Source organism: Electrophorus electricus, chromosome 15, assembly GCF_013358815.1.
Source record: "Electrophorus electricus isolate fEleEle1 chromosome 15, fEleEle1.pri, whole genome shotgun sequence".
Taxonomy (NCBI): Eukaryota; Metazoa; Chordata; class Actinopteri; order Gymnotiformes; family Gymnotidae; genus Electrophorus; species Electrophorus electricus.
The window spans coordinates 6,094,245-6,108,448 of record NC_049549.1 but is presented as its reverse complement, the minus strand read 5'-3'; the positions used below and the strand labels follow the sequence as shown (position 1 = coordinate 6,108,448).

General features: G+C 38.8%; 2 protein-coding genes across 3 annotated transcripts; one reads left to right on the top strand and one right to left on the bottom strand.

Moving 5' to 3' along the window:
- Nucleotides 1-13: 13 nt before the first annotated feature.
- On the bottom strand, nt 14-6,256 carry gtf2b (general transcription factor IIB). 2 transcript variants are annotated; one of them, XM_027027349.2, is made up of 7 exons: nt 6,184-6,256; nt 4,029-4,135; nt 3,359-3,492; nt 2,583-2,729; nt 1,802-1,931; nt 846-1,127; nt 14-611 (listed from the first exon to the last, which is right to left on the bottom strand). In XM_027027349.2, exons 1-7 carry the CDS (start codon nt 6,198-6,200, stop codon nt 478-480), a joined length of 951 nt encoding a protein of 316 aa, XP_026883150.1. In that variant the 5' UTR covers nt 6,201-6,256; the 3' UTR covers nt 14-477. The 2 variants fall into 2 exon arrangements, with proteins under 2 accessions (XP_026883150.1, XP_026883157.1); XM_027027356.2 differs by lacking the exon at nt 6,184-6,256 and adding an exon at nt 4,502-4,521.
- Nucleotides 6,257-8,034: 1,778 nt separating this feature from the next.
- On the top strand, nt 8,035-13,297 carry lrrc8da (leucine rich repeat containing 8 VRAC subunit Da). Its single transcript, XM_027027275.2, has 2 exons — nt 8,035-8,299; nt 9,941-13,297. The coding sequence occupies exon 2, from the start codon at nt 9,943-9,945 to the stop codon at nt 12,460-12,462; it is 2,520 nt and encodes an 839-aa protein (XP_026883076.2). The 5' UTR covers nt 8,035-8,299; nt 9,941-9,942; the 3' UTR covers nt 12,463-13,297.
- The last annotated feature ends 907 nt before the right edge of the window (nt 13,298-14,204 follow it).

Below are 14,204 nucleotides of genomic sequence, written 5' to 3'. Positions count from 1 at the left end.
ACACAAACTCCTGTTCCAAGGGTTAATAAAGATGTGTTTTAAGTGCCATGCATGTGGTACAGATACATAACCAACTTAAATGTTTTGCCACATTTGTAAACAACCTTCCATGTTACTGAAATTCACAAGATCTCCAACATGCTTTTCTGAAAAGCATTTATTGTTTAAATTACTAAATATAATGCACACTACCAAAACTCAATCATTTCCTACAAAAGAAAATGTTTACAGTATGAAATTGCTTACTTCTGACTAATTAAGCCCTCACTTAGACATATATACAATATTTACACAAATCAAATTCAGTCAAGTATAGATTGCAAGCTGTGTTAAACCTTGGAATGTGTCTCCTGTAGTTTTGTTAAATCCCTGCCCATAGCCTTTCAAGAAGGCTTAATGTCTCAGAAGAGCAAAACTTTTCAACACCATACAAAACCCACTATAAAGAGAAGTAGATGCATAGACTGCAGGGGTGATTCACAGTTGAGGGAGCTTGTCAACCGGTGTGTCAAATTTGAAGTCTGTGGGGAAGAGATCTGCAGCACGTGGGTAGATGAGCCTGTATGACTGGCGAATGGTCACATCAGCTACCCCTGCTATATCACCAATTTCTGTGCAAAGACCAACGGTTTGAAAATGAGTCCCAACATCCAGTGCCATCCTCAATGTGACACAGTAACAAATGTTTAAGTTGAACAAGTCATCATAAGTTGCTGTTTGGCCTCCTCCAGCTTTGTATCAATATTAATTTAACACAGAACCCACAAAGCCTATTCCAGCACTTTCCAGCCCACAACCACAGCCACACTGGCTCCTGTCTTTGTGGCACCAGACAAAGACCTTACCTTTTTGCGTCTTCTTTTCAGCCGAGGCCTGGGAGGCCATGTAAATAGCTGCAGCAGCCACTGAGATAGGGCTGCGGCCAGGCACCAGGTCCAGCTCCACTGCCTTCCTGGCAATGAAGGTGGCAGCCATCTGGACATGCTTGGGTAAGCCCAGGTTGGAACAGAAGCGCGACATGAAGTCTCCTGTAGTTATGAGGTCCACGCTCGTCTCTAGCGCCTTCAGGATGAGCTTGAAGCATCGGCCAATCTCCTTTTTTGAGATCCGGGACACGGCGCAGATTTCTGAAGGTAAATCAAATGATGACGATACAAACCACATCCCATGTGGTTTTATATGAATCATTAAGCATCAGTGTACAACCATTTTACAGTTTCTGAGTTTTAAGTACAGGGGAGACAAAGGCATGAACTTGTTAGATCTTGTTTTCCACAGGGCAATTTTCTAATATGCAGAGACAAATGAAGTCAGTCAAAGTTGCTTGATGAATTAAACTAAAAATATGGCAGGTATAGGGCCAGCAGAGAATTTCGCTGTACTCCCTATACTTAGTGGTGGAAAGGGTCATTTTCAACAGTAATAACTTCAGTGTTTGCTTCAGCTGTGGTGGCAGCTGCTTCAAATTCCATTCCTATGAACAAGTCATTGTGGATGATACTTGTTTAAAATAATCTAATCATGTTATCCTGTGGGCAAGTACTTATGCCCTAATGCGAAACCACTGGACAGACTTTGTTTATGCCTGCCTGAAATCTGATGCCGATGTGAGAAGTTTAGCACATGCAGATGCGATGTTGATCTGGTCACATTTAACTCATGACATGCTGTGTGCGTTTTTACCCCTTGCAATTTTCATGCATTTTCTCCAATCCACATATGGAAGGTGTAAACCTGGTGTAAGAGATCAAAATGTAGTTCACCACCTTCACCTTGTGACCACCACAGGAAATCTACATACCTTTAAATGTTCTGGGGACTCCCTCCTGTCTGCATGCAATGTATAGGCAGGCAGAGGCTATGGCATCATTACTCCTGCCTTTAAGGCTCTTCTGCTCATAAACTTGTTTAAACAAGTTATTTGTACGATCCTGGTGGCCATACCAAAAACAAAATAAAAAATTAACATTTCAATTACACACAACCCCACCATCCAGGCGTGCCGATAGAGTGAGCTGTGTCATTACACTCATTTCACAGATGCAGCAGCATGTGCCAGTTTCCTATGTACAGTTTCAGTTTGGGTGTGAAACATTTGTATGGACCTGTTGTGTTAACAATTAAAGTAAATAAATGGGGTTGAACTAGTTTATTTAGATACAAACTGGCTGGCCTGCCCATGCTCTGTAAAGGCCTGTGAAGTCCACCTCTGTTCCTTGAACCTTTTCCAGAAAATTTTTCATGTTCCATTAAAAAAAAAACAACCTTGGATTAAATTCACTAAGACTAAAAAATAAAACAAAAGCAATTTTAAATAAATGGCGTCTTTTTGTACTAGTGCATTTTATTATTTATTCTGGTCATTGTTTATACCTTAAAATTCTAATTGAAAAAGTCTACCTGAAGTAGACTAACTCCAAACAAATGTAACTCTATACATTGTTTCCAAAGTGCTATGGTCCTCTACACTACAGAATTAGGCTCAAGTGGTCTTTGGTCCTTTACCATTTTCATATCTAGGGTATCTGAAATATAATGACTTATGTACAAATAAAACAACACAAAACCAAAAAACAACTTACTATGATGTTCCTGGGCAGGTTGATCCTGTCCGCCATGGTGCTGATCTCTTTGAAGGCATTCAGCATGGCTCTGTCGGAGCTACTCATGGTTCTACGGTTTTGATACTTAGAGTTGCCAAACTCATCAAAGCTTGCTGCACCTGTGCCCTATTTACATTCACATAGAAAGACAAATCATGAGACAATCCAAGGAATAATCACAAAGTAAGAAATGCCCAAGGTCAGGAAAGCTCGACAACTCAATCAACTGGATCTGGGAGCCTTTAACAGCACAGTACAAAATAGGTGATGGTGAGAAGGCTCTAGTTTTAATTACTATGTGCGCCATGTCAGCAAACATGGACTAACTTGGTTTGCTGTAAATGTATCTCCATCATCTAAAGCAGTGTCTGGAGGCATTCTATTCCCGCACACAGAAACCTTGTGCCCTACAAGGCCACTTGAAAAGGCACAGCTCTCATAGGTTAATTGTAAGTGCACAGAAGGCTTGCAGCCCAACTGTCACATACACAATTTCAGCCAGTTTAGAACCCAGAGATCAGTTTTTAACCACAGGACCACTGCTGACCAGGTATTATTTGAGAGGCAGAGCATTCTCAACACAGCATTAACACCGATTAGACCACAGGCATTCTCAGTTTAAACAACCTAGGTTAACCCGACATCTTAATGCATCTTGTAAACAAGAGAAGAAAAATCCTGACAAGTTAAACAGGTCTTCGGATTTACCTCGCCTTACACGTCTGGATAAGTTGTGGCAGAGGTAGTTTTATTACCTTGCTGATCATTGTGGTTAGATCTCCTCCATTCAAAAGAGGGTTCTGTGCATCACCAACACGCGATGGGTCTTTGGTAGCTTTTTCGTTTGTGAATGTCCTCCACTCTGAGCCGACGTCAATAACACGATCACCTGGTATAGAGAAGGGATAGTTTGGTGATGGGAGACAGACTGCATTTCACAGACAGAAGAGAGCAGTTTACACATTCATAACAGTCAAGTGATGTGTGCTTAGCAGCACCTCAGAGACTGCGTCCTCTGAAATGGAGAGTTTATACGTTTATTTGAAAAAAATGCATTAATCAAATAGCCCGATAGTCTGAGTGTGAGGCAGAATACCTGAGGACTGATTATTTGCTTGCTGCAAGTGTATAAAGGTAGATATTAAAATGTGTGCTCATTATAAAGAACTAATTAATCAAAGGAACAAAGTCTGGAGAGTGTTCTAAAACTGCCTGCAAAATTAGCATGCCAAGTTAAATGCAAAATGCATTACTATCTGTGTGTATGTGGAGAACAAAGCAAAGAAATTTTTAGTTTTTACGTTTAGTTATACATTATCATACAGTAATATTGGCTCTCATTAGTCCCTGACCGTAACACAGACAACATTCAACCAAGTAAGCATGCAGTTAGCAGCTGACCCACAGTACACCTTGAGCACATACCTACTACCAGGCCACATTCTGGACAGATCATATCGCCTGCCCTGTAGTCCTCCACCAGAATGGCATCAGGGTGGTTGGGACATTGCACCTTAGGAAGAGCATCTCCACTATGACAAAAAAAAACAAAAAAAACCCAGAGGTTAGATTTATTTATATAGCACTTACAAAAGACAAAGGGTATAGCTGAAGGGAGTGTGATGCAGAAAGAGTATCACAACATGATACATTTTCATGAAACAATGAGGAAAATAAACTACTAAGTAAAAAAAGCTAAAAGAGCCAAGACCCAATCAGCTATTTGTTCCTATGTGGCTTGAATTTGACAACAGCAGGTCTTTACAGGCTTTCTCTAATTGGTCCAATTGTGTCTATGAAACATGCAGATGTACAGTGTCCTAGAAGTAATACAAATGATGCTTCAAATGTGCTCAGAAAGGGGTCATGCCAATTTAGAGCACACATTTATCCCTCACCTCTATCAGATGAATTTCTGACAAACTGCAAGCCGAGAATAAACAGCTACAGGACTGGGGAATGCATTCCAGATCATGTAAACTACCAATTTGGTATGTTATCATGCAAAGCACACTTCCCCATGATGTTGCACAATCTTCAACAACCTTACTTCAGTCTGCTTTTACTTGGCCACGCATGACGAGCCTCCTAATCACACAGCTATTCCACATAAACACCAACTCCCCAGCAAACACACAGGCAAACCAGATTACCTTAATGTACTCGTGACATCTTAGCAAACAAAACTGCTTTAACCGATACCTGCTAAAATGTAGCTGCTAAAATCACAGCACAGGGCAGACTTGCTTATCAAGTCGGTTACAGGCACTAAGGGGTTAGGTCGAAAGAGAAACGTGTCGGAGTAGGAGTCATCAAAGAGTAATTTCAGATTGCTATTTATATAGTTTTTAAAAGTTCAACCACTTTTAAATTTGGAGGAAGTCAATCAACCGCTTACATTGCAACATTTGACGTTTTTCTTGTAACACTACTAAACATAGTCCAGACATCTCAATTTCCAGCTTACATCTTACTTTTAACTTTTCCCGTGTCCAAGAACCATTTTAAAAGCGTTATACATTACGCCAAAACATAATACCTTTAGTGCTACGAGAGAAACACAGATTTATCAAATCGAGATGTCTTGCATCCAAGACACCGATCACATTAACCTACAAGGCACACACTACTCGAATAAGACAAAAAGATAAGCGCTCGTCTATCTGCGGTATAGCAGGTGATTTTCAGCGTCCATATCCGAGCCATGAACTCACCGGTTATGTAACCCGACTAAAATGTTAGAGTAAAACATCATGTGCTGTGTTATGCAACCAATTCCCAAAAGGAATTGTGCTGATGTGGCTGTGGTAAGCCTAATTACTAGCTAGCTAGCTAGCTAGCTAGCAACGTTAGTCGTAAAAGGTCGTCACTGCTCCACCAAAAAGTCCCCGGTTAAACAACAGTTACAGTGAGTGCGCATGAATAACGTCGCTTGCTAACGCTAAAAATTGATAGCTACCTTATTTGCATCATTTTGTGCAACAGCAATGTCTGCAGCAAGTGAATTGTGAAGGCAGTTGGCTGTTGTGTGACGTGTACTTTGAATTTCGCCGACTTGCTACTACTAGCCGTATAGTAAACTAGCCAGCTAACCCTAGCTAGCTGACTACTATTTTTAGCTAGCTAGCAACATGCTAGCCAGCAATGTGGTCTATCGCATTTACTCATTGCATTATAGGTACGCGACCAGTCTCGGGGCTTAATCGGAAAATAAAAGTGACAGAATTGCATGGCTGCGTGACACAACGATAGCCATTTACCTTAGCGCAATTGTCACAAAATGTGTCGATAACTTAGCTAATCCACGTGTCTCCACAATTTGCCAGCGCGGTAGCTCAGGGCTGCTAGCCCGATAGACAGGTAGCTATGCCATCCGCTGGTTATCTTAGATAGCTATGCTATCTGCCAGCTAGCTAACTGAAACAATGCGTTCTTGTTCACCACATATATTGTTTCAGATACACGGCGATTTGTTTTTGATCACCCCGAAAACGTATTATTAAACTGTTGTGGTTTAAAATATGAGTATATGAAACAATTTCTGAGAAGTGCAACATTAAAAAGCACGAAATGTACTGACCGGCTCGTTGACGCCATACTATCACCCTGTCTGTGCTCTGGCCTCGACTCCCTACTTGAAACAATGGCGTTCTCTACCCTTATTTATAGCTTTTTCAGATCACGTGTCTCATTTCGGGAACGCCGGAAGGGCCAAAATACAATACAACATTTCGTCCGTGTTTTCATTTTATTGCATTTATTTTCTTAACAGACGTTTATTCCATATATATGTGGTCATATTATTAAACTGTACTGCGAGTTTCGGAACAAATTCTGGCTTTTTTTGCACAACTAGATGCCAACAAAGTATAAAAAGCCAGATTTGCTATTCTCACTGGAGACGACCATATTGTCTGTTCAATATATTCTGGTCAAAATGATTACTTTCTCTGTTATTGGACAACCATTCTACAGAAGGTATGCTTTCCTGAAGGTTTCATTTATTATGCCTGGTCTAGCTAATAAATGACCTCTGAAGACAGAAGAGTGAGGTATGCTGGAGTAGGATTGGTTACAACTGATATATGAACATCAAAATTTAATTCTACTTGAAAATTGCTTCTGACAAATTGTAAAGGCTATATTTTCATACTTCTCCTAGTTGAAATGTATCCATTAAGTGAATTACAATCTTACAAACCGTAAATTTGACTTACCAGTATAGATGGAACAAAAGGACTTTGTTCCCAACCTTTAAATTCACTGCAAAACAGATCACCACATTGTCCTTCTAAAATGGGGGCGTATACCTTAAGACATATGAAAAACTTATATTGCCTGAAATCTAGATTACATGAATGACTGTGTTGGTTGAGATAAGGTTTATATACATATACGTTATATACGTTTATACTGCATGCAGCATCAGTAGCAGAGCCTAATTGCCATGTCGTGTGCAGTCTAGTACACGTTATTTGTACCATATATATTTGAATCTGTATATTTATTTAAAACCGCAGAGATCTTGTAACATAGAAGTCCCATTCCATCAGTAATGTATTCTGATATAACAGTATATTTTCAATATTTATGGGAAAAGAGGAATGGCAAAACTTTACAGAGGTTCCTCTGTTGGGAGAGAGAGAAGACAATTAATTTATTGCATCATTGCTTGCTTACATCATGTTTGAGCAGCAGTTAACTACATTTCACCAACCACCATCAAAATGTCTTGAGACAGAACTGAGTTAAATTCTGACTGAACAAATTTTTCTAATGCCTAAAAGATATGCAGTGGCAATGGCCATATGTTTCTCAGGCAAACTGGCTGAAACCTGAAGAAACCACCCAGAGAAGGTTTCAGTTGCCTTAGACACTTCCTACACCACCTACAGTGCCAGCTCAACAATACAGTCTTGTAAGAAAATTTGTTTGAGCTGCGCATAACTGGAAACTAGTTTCTTCAAAGATAGATAGATAGAGAGAGAGAGAGAGAGAGAGAGAGAGAGAGAGAGAGAGAGAGCATAATGGCTATATTCAGACAGAATAACAGAATGTACAGTGCTGTATAATACATTGTATAGTAACACAGGAGTTTATCGCTGATTCAGTTCCACTGTTGTCCCTGTTTTCACACAGCTTTGTGAAGCAGTCTCAGGAAGGCACATTTAATGTATAAAACGAAATGGACACAATTATTCAGATTTGATATTTGATATCAACAGGAATTTTCTGAAATGTGATAGATCATTCTAAATTTGCAAATTAAACACATGAGATCGGTTCAGGGAGTGAGTGAGTGCATCTATAACCACCGAATGATGGAGGCAAAGTACATAAGCGCAACAGCGTCGGACGTTGAACGATGTTATCGTCCAATGAAAAAACGTTATTCACTCGTAGCAACGTCACAGACCGGAGAACGGTTTGTTAAGGCAAACGGACTGACATTTAAATACTATCCTAAAGGAAAACTTTGACTTCATTGCGCGATGATTTGGCTGTAGAGTTGCGCTGCGCGGAAAGTACGCGTTTTAGTGCATTCGAGGCTTGTGACTCTTTCCGTAACAAATCGCTTCTCTATTCCTGAATTCGCCGTCTGTCGTTTCTTGAGAGTTGAACACATAATTATGCGGGAAACAGCTCCATGGAATACAGCTTGTAATTTGTCAGCCAAGTAATAACATCCAAATCTAGTAAGTTACCCGTTTCTCTGACATTATTAACGCATCCTCCCACCATAGATATCATGCTCTTTATTCAGCTCTGCGACTAATCTTTCGATGCGTTACAAAAGTGAATTTACGCGCTTTTGTGGAGTGTACTTGTACTTCGGTGGGTTCTTTTAAAACTAAATGAACAGAACTCACAGAGTTGTTAATTGGATCTAAAAGAAAACCACAATCTGAAGTGAATTACAGATTTTCAACAATAGTGCTTTTAACAATGTTTAAAACAGTAAAACAATCTCTGTATATTGTTTATTGCCATTTTGTTCAGTCGTGCATTGACTGAACACTTATATAACGCTCATGCACATAGTAATCCTACTGAAATGTAGTAACTTTGGTCTAAACTGAGAACTTGGGTAAACACGTTTCTCGTGTGTTCCTTCCGGTATTACATAGGTCATTCCTTCGCATAAGCTCGTGTAGTCTGAATGTGATCAGACTGAACACTGTTAAGGTCCCTTAATCAACGTGTGCTGACTTGTCAGTGTGCCTCACGCGCTTTTCCAATGTAGGTTGCCTGAACACGCCTAAACTTCGGTAAATGTACATCTTGAAATTTACACAGCCTCCTCAGAGATGGACACATTATCATTACTTTCTCAAATGTCACAAGAATATGTTAAACCTCTCATGAGACTGCCACTTAACTTTGTTTTTGTGATCAGGATTCTGAAGGTCTGTGAAACCTGAATAGGCTACAATAATTTAGGATCCAAATGTTCAAAATACAGTACATAGAGGTTAAATGCCTAAACTATTTGTAGTTATGATGGGCATTCAGAGTACATATTGACTACATACATATGCTACATTTTTGGAATTGGTCATATTCCAGGTCTATTCTCCTCATTCTAACAATTTATAGTCTACACATTTAGACAAGGATTATGCCAACATTATGTATGCATCTGCCACACATATACAATTACTAAACACTTAAATTAGAACACCCAGTTCCATTTGAAGCTTGTGTCTGGGCTACATTTATGAACGAGATACAAGGTTGGCATGTGCTGTCATTGTAAAGGGAGAGCTCTTTGGTGTAAACCTGGCTTTTCTGTGAGATATTTACTGAAGCAGATTGTACATTCTGCCATTTATGGGGGGAGCCTAAGTAAACCAAAACAAAAGTTTTTCTGACACTGCTGCAGTGCAGCAAACCATTCAACATTGACACCTGTGTTAGGAGTTTTTACACATCAGTGACCTAATAACTATATTCAAAAAGGTTCACAGTATATCTGTTAGTATTTTTATTTACTGTTGTCCTTTATAGCTATACATTACATCGTGTCACTTGGTAAGAGCCACATAAAATCAACAAAGCACTCAGTCAATAAGGGAAGGCATTGTCAACATACTGATCACTTGGATAAATTATACAGATTTATGTGTTGATTTTACAACTTTTCTTTTGAATGTCTTGTTACGATTAAAGACCACTTCAAAAGTTTTTATTTTGAAGTACTGAATTTATTGATGCTACATAGCAAAACATAGTAAGACATGCTTTTATAAAAGCACTGTCCTAGATTTACTTATTTAACTTTAATTTGATCAAATACTAACAACATTATAATAACTGGTATGGTTGTTTTTTTGCAGATATGTTTAGTCTTTCTGAAGTTGCCTCACTTAATGATGTCCTGCCAACATATCGAATCCTGAAGCCATGGTGGGATGTCTTTATGGACTATCTTGGGATAGTCATGTTGATGTTAGCCATCTTTGCTGGGACAATGCAATTAACCAAAGACCAAGTGGCATGCCTTCCCATTCTAGAGGAAAAGCAAGAGATCCTGAGAGCAAGCCACTATACAACAGAGAACCCACAGGAGACTTCCACATCTTCACTGGGTTCTGAAACTTCATCCACTCATGATCTTTCCGACAACATTATGCATGACATGTATCTCAGTCAACATATTCCCATTAGGAGCAAAATGGTCAGTTCCATACCTCAACCCAGAGGACGCCCAACAAACCTAGACTATCAGCAGTACATTTTTGTCAACCAAATGTGTTACCATGTTGCCTTGCCATGGTACTCCAAGTATTTTCCTTATCTTGTTCTGATACACACTATATTGTTGATGGTCAGCAGCAATTTTTGGTTCAAATACCCCAAAACAAGCTCAAAGATTGAACACTTTGTGTCAATCCTGGGCAGATGTTTTGAGTCACCCTGGACCACAAAAGCACTGTCTGAAACAGCATGTGAAGACTCTGAAGAAAGCAAGCAAAGAATCATGGCTGGCCAGATGGCTTCTAAACAAATATCCACAGACAGTCGAGAAGACAGTGCTGGTTCATCCACACCTATATTAGAGAGCAATAAGGTAAACTTTTCTGCTGAGAGGTTCTCTGCTGTTCCTGAAGGTCCAAGCATGACCATTTTGGACAAAAAAGATGGAGAGCAGGCCAAGGCTCTTTTTGAAAAGGTGCGGACATTTCGAGCTCATGTGGAAGACAGTGACTTTATTTACAACCTCTATGTGGCACAAACATTCATCAAAGCACTAAAGTTAATTTTAATCCTGAGCTACACGTCTACTTTTGCAGCAGCCATCAAATTCTCCCATATATGTGAACCTAAAATTGAGCACCTAACTGGTTATGGTAGGTTCTTCTGCACTCACAACATGGCTTTCATGTTGAGGAAACTCCTTTTCACATTCATGGCCATAATTGGCCTTTATGGCCTTGTGTGCCTTTATGCTCTCTTCTGGCTCTTCCGTCGCCCACTGAAGGAGTATTCTTTTGAAAAAGTCAGAGAAGAGAGCAGCTTCAGTGACATCCCTGATGTCAAAAATGACTTCGCTTTTCTTCTGCATATGGTAGATCAGTATGATCAGTTGCATTCAAAGCGTTTTGCTGTTTTTCTGTCTGAGGTCAGCGAGAACAAACTGCGAGAAATTAGCCTTAATCATGAATGGACGTTTGAGAAACTTAGGCAACACGTAAGCTGCAATGCCCAAGAAAAGCAGGAGCTACACCTGTTTATGCTCTCAGGACTACCTAATTCTGTGTTTGACCTCACAGAGCTTGAAGTTCTTAAATTGGAACTTATTCCCGAAGTCAGAATTTCAGCCAAGGTCTCACAAATGATGAATTTAAAGGAACTACACCTGTATCACTGTCCCGCAAAAGTTGAACAAACAGCTTTTACTTTCTTTAGAGACCATTTGCACTGCCTTCATGTGAAGTTTACAGATGTTGCAGAAATTCCTGCATGGGTTTATCTGTTGAGGAACCTTAGGGAATTGTATCTGGTTGGTAACCTAAACTCAGAACACAACAAAATGATTGGTTTAGAATCCCTAAAGGACTTAAGACACCTGAAGAAATTATATCTCAAGAGCAATCTGAACAAGATGCCCACAAATCTCACAGACCTCTCACCACATCTTGTCAAATTAGTGGTACACAATGATGGAACTAAACTGTTGGTACTGAACACACTTAAGAAGATGACAAGTTTAACTGAACTGGAGCTCCATAATTGTGAGCTAGAGAGAATTCCCCATGCTGTTTTCAGCTTGACTAACCTACAAGAGCTGGATTTGAAGTCCAACAGCATTTGTACCATCGAAGAGGTCATCAGCTTTCAGTACCTGAAGAGACTGACATCCCTCAAACTGTGGCATAACAAAATCACTGCTATTTCACCAACTATAAGTTATGTGAAGAATCTTGAGTCAGTGTACCTTTCCTACAACAAACTGGACAGCCTTTGTGTATCTTTGTTTCATCTTCCAAAGCTGAGGTACCTGGATCTCAGTCACAATTCCATATCTTTGATTCCAGATGAGGTAGGACTTCTCCAAAACCTGCAACACTTTGCTATCACTGGAAATAAGCTTAGGTCTCTTCCTGAACAGCTGTTTGAATGCACCAAACTAAAAGTCCTCTGTGTGGGGCACAACAGCATTGCAATCCTCCCAGACTCTATTGGAGAGTTGCTACAGCTCTCTCAGCTAGAGTTAAAAGGAAACTGTTTAGACTACCTTCCATGCCAACTTAGCCAATGTCGTCATCTTAAAAAGAACTTCTTCATTGTGGAGGATCATCTTTTTGACACTCTCCCCCTAGAGGTAAAGGAGAACATGAGTAGAGATATTGTGTAACAAAGATGTATATAATTTGAACACAATTTAAAGTGCTTTTATCACCTATACTTAATCCTTTAGCCACAGAGGACATTCTTATGAATGATATAACCAAGTAAAGATGGTAATGTCCAAGATAAATGAAATCACTTTTGTATGTATTGTAACTTGTTTTGCTACAGTTAACCTCTTGTAGAAAGAGTAAGACGCTAAAGGAGTTCAGGAGTTCGGCAAGACTAGAAGGGATTGTGGTCAACAGATGAATGTATTCTCCAAGATACAAAGTGAATTCATTTTATACATTTTTGCCAAATGTGATTTTTAAATGCGAATGCTTCCCTGATTACCCAGTGGCAAAATGGAAATATATATGTATATCTAAGTACTGTATTGTGAAATATGTATTTTTAAATTGTAACATATTTTAATGTCTTAAAGTTGTTATACCAGGTTTGAAAACAAAAGTGTAGGATAGTGTAGAATTATACATATTAGAATTATTAATTGAACAGCAGATCTCAAGGTTGTATATCTGCACAAATAATGAATTCATAACAGTTGAAATATAAAGTAATCCCCCAGAGGGGGGTGGGGGTGGTGAGTCCATAATGCATATTGATAATAAATTATAAACAAAAAATATTAATAGAATTATATAGTGAATTGCATTGAATGATGGTTTGTTTTCAAATAGTACTCTGTTACCCAGTGTGTGTGTGTGTGTGTGTGATAAAACGGTTGTCTTTGCTGAGTGACAAATTAATATTTGAAATGCCTCTTTTGAATTCTGCCAGGACCACTGGGTGTATTTATATACATAACAAAAATGAATGATTAAATATGTACAAAAGTATTTGGGTTCAGTACCAATTCATTTTTTGGAATAAAATTATCATGTGATGCTTGTTTTATAATTGATTTATTTTACAACTGATCAGCATTACTAAAAAGATGGTGGAATGCAACAGTATGACAAAGTATCAAAAATAATTATGCTGAATTGAGACTGGCTGGCTTGGATGATTATCTGCGCATTATTAGCTCATTTCTGGTCACATGGCTGCCCTCTGGCTTTTACAACCGAACAGGAAACAACCTGCATATCCAGCCACTGCAAGAAAGGAAACCCTTTCCTTATCTTATGGAACCCAGCGGTTCTTAATTTCTCTTCACCATTTAACCATGGAATACTTTTTAGTGATACAAAATACTTAATAAGATTATTGCTTTATTGGAAAATGTTATTTTTCTTATTTTACTGCAAAATATTTTTATAAGAGATGAACAGGGCATGCTTTCCTAAAACATTGTAGTGTTTGGATCAACCTAATAATTTACATTTTATTAAATGTTAGCAAACTTAACACTTCAATGAATTTTAAAACGTTTGTGTTTAGGTTTCAGCATCTACATCCATATTATTTTAAACTTAGCACCTTCTGCCTCATTCTTTGAATATTTGCTAGCTTTACATTTTGTTGCCACTTGAATAATTCCTGTAATTGTAAGGCATTAGTTGAAGGTAACAAATACTGTCCAGCAGGAGGCACTGCTGTTCTGAGCCTGCGGCATTTCTTCCCAAGGTGAAAAAGGAGGCCATTTTCTCACTTGTGAATTGAAGAGTAGTTTTTTTTTTTCTTCCAGTAACCAATTCTAAATACCATAATACCAGCACATTATATCAATGTTAGGGTTGTTTTTCTTTCTCGTACCATTTTAATATATTACCCGTGTGCACAAATATTTATTTTATATATATA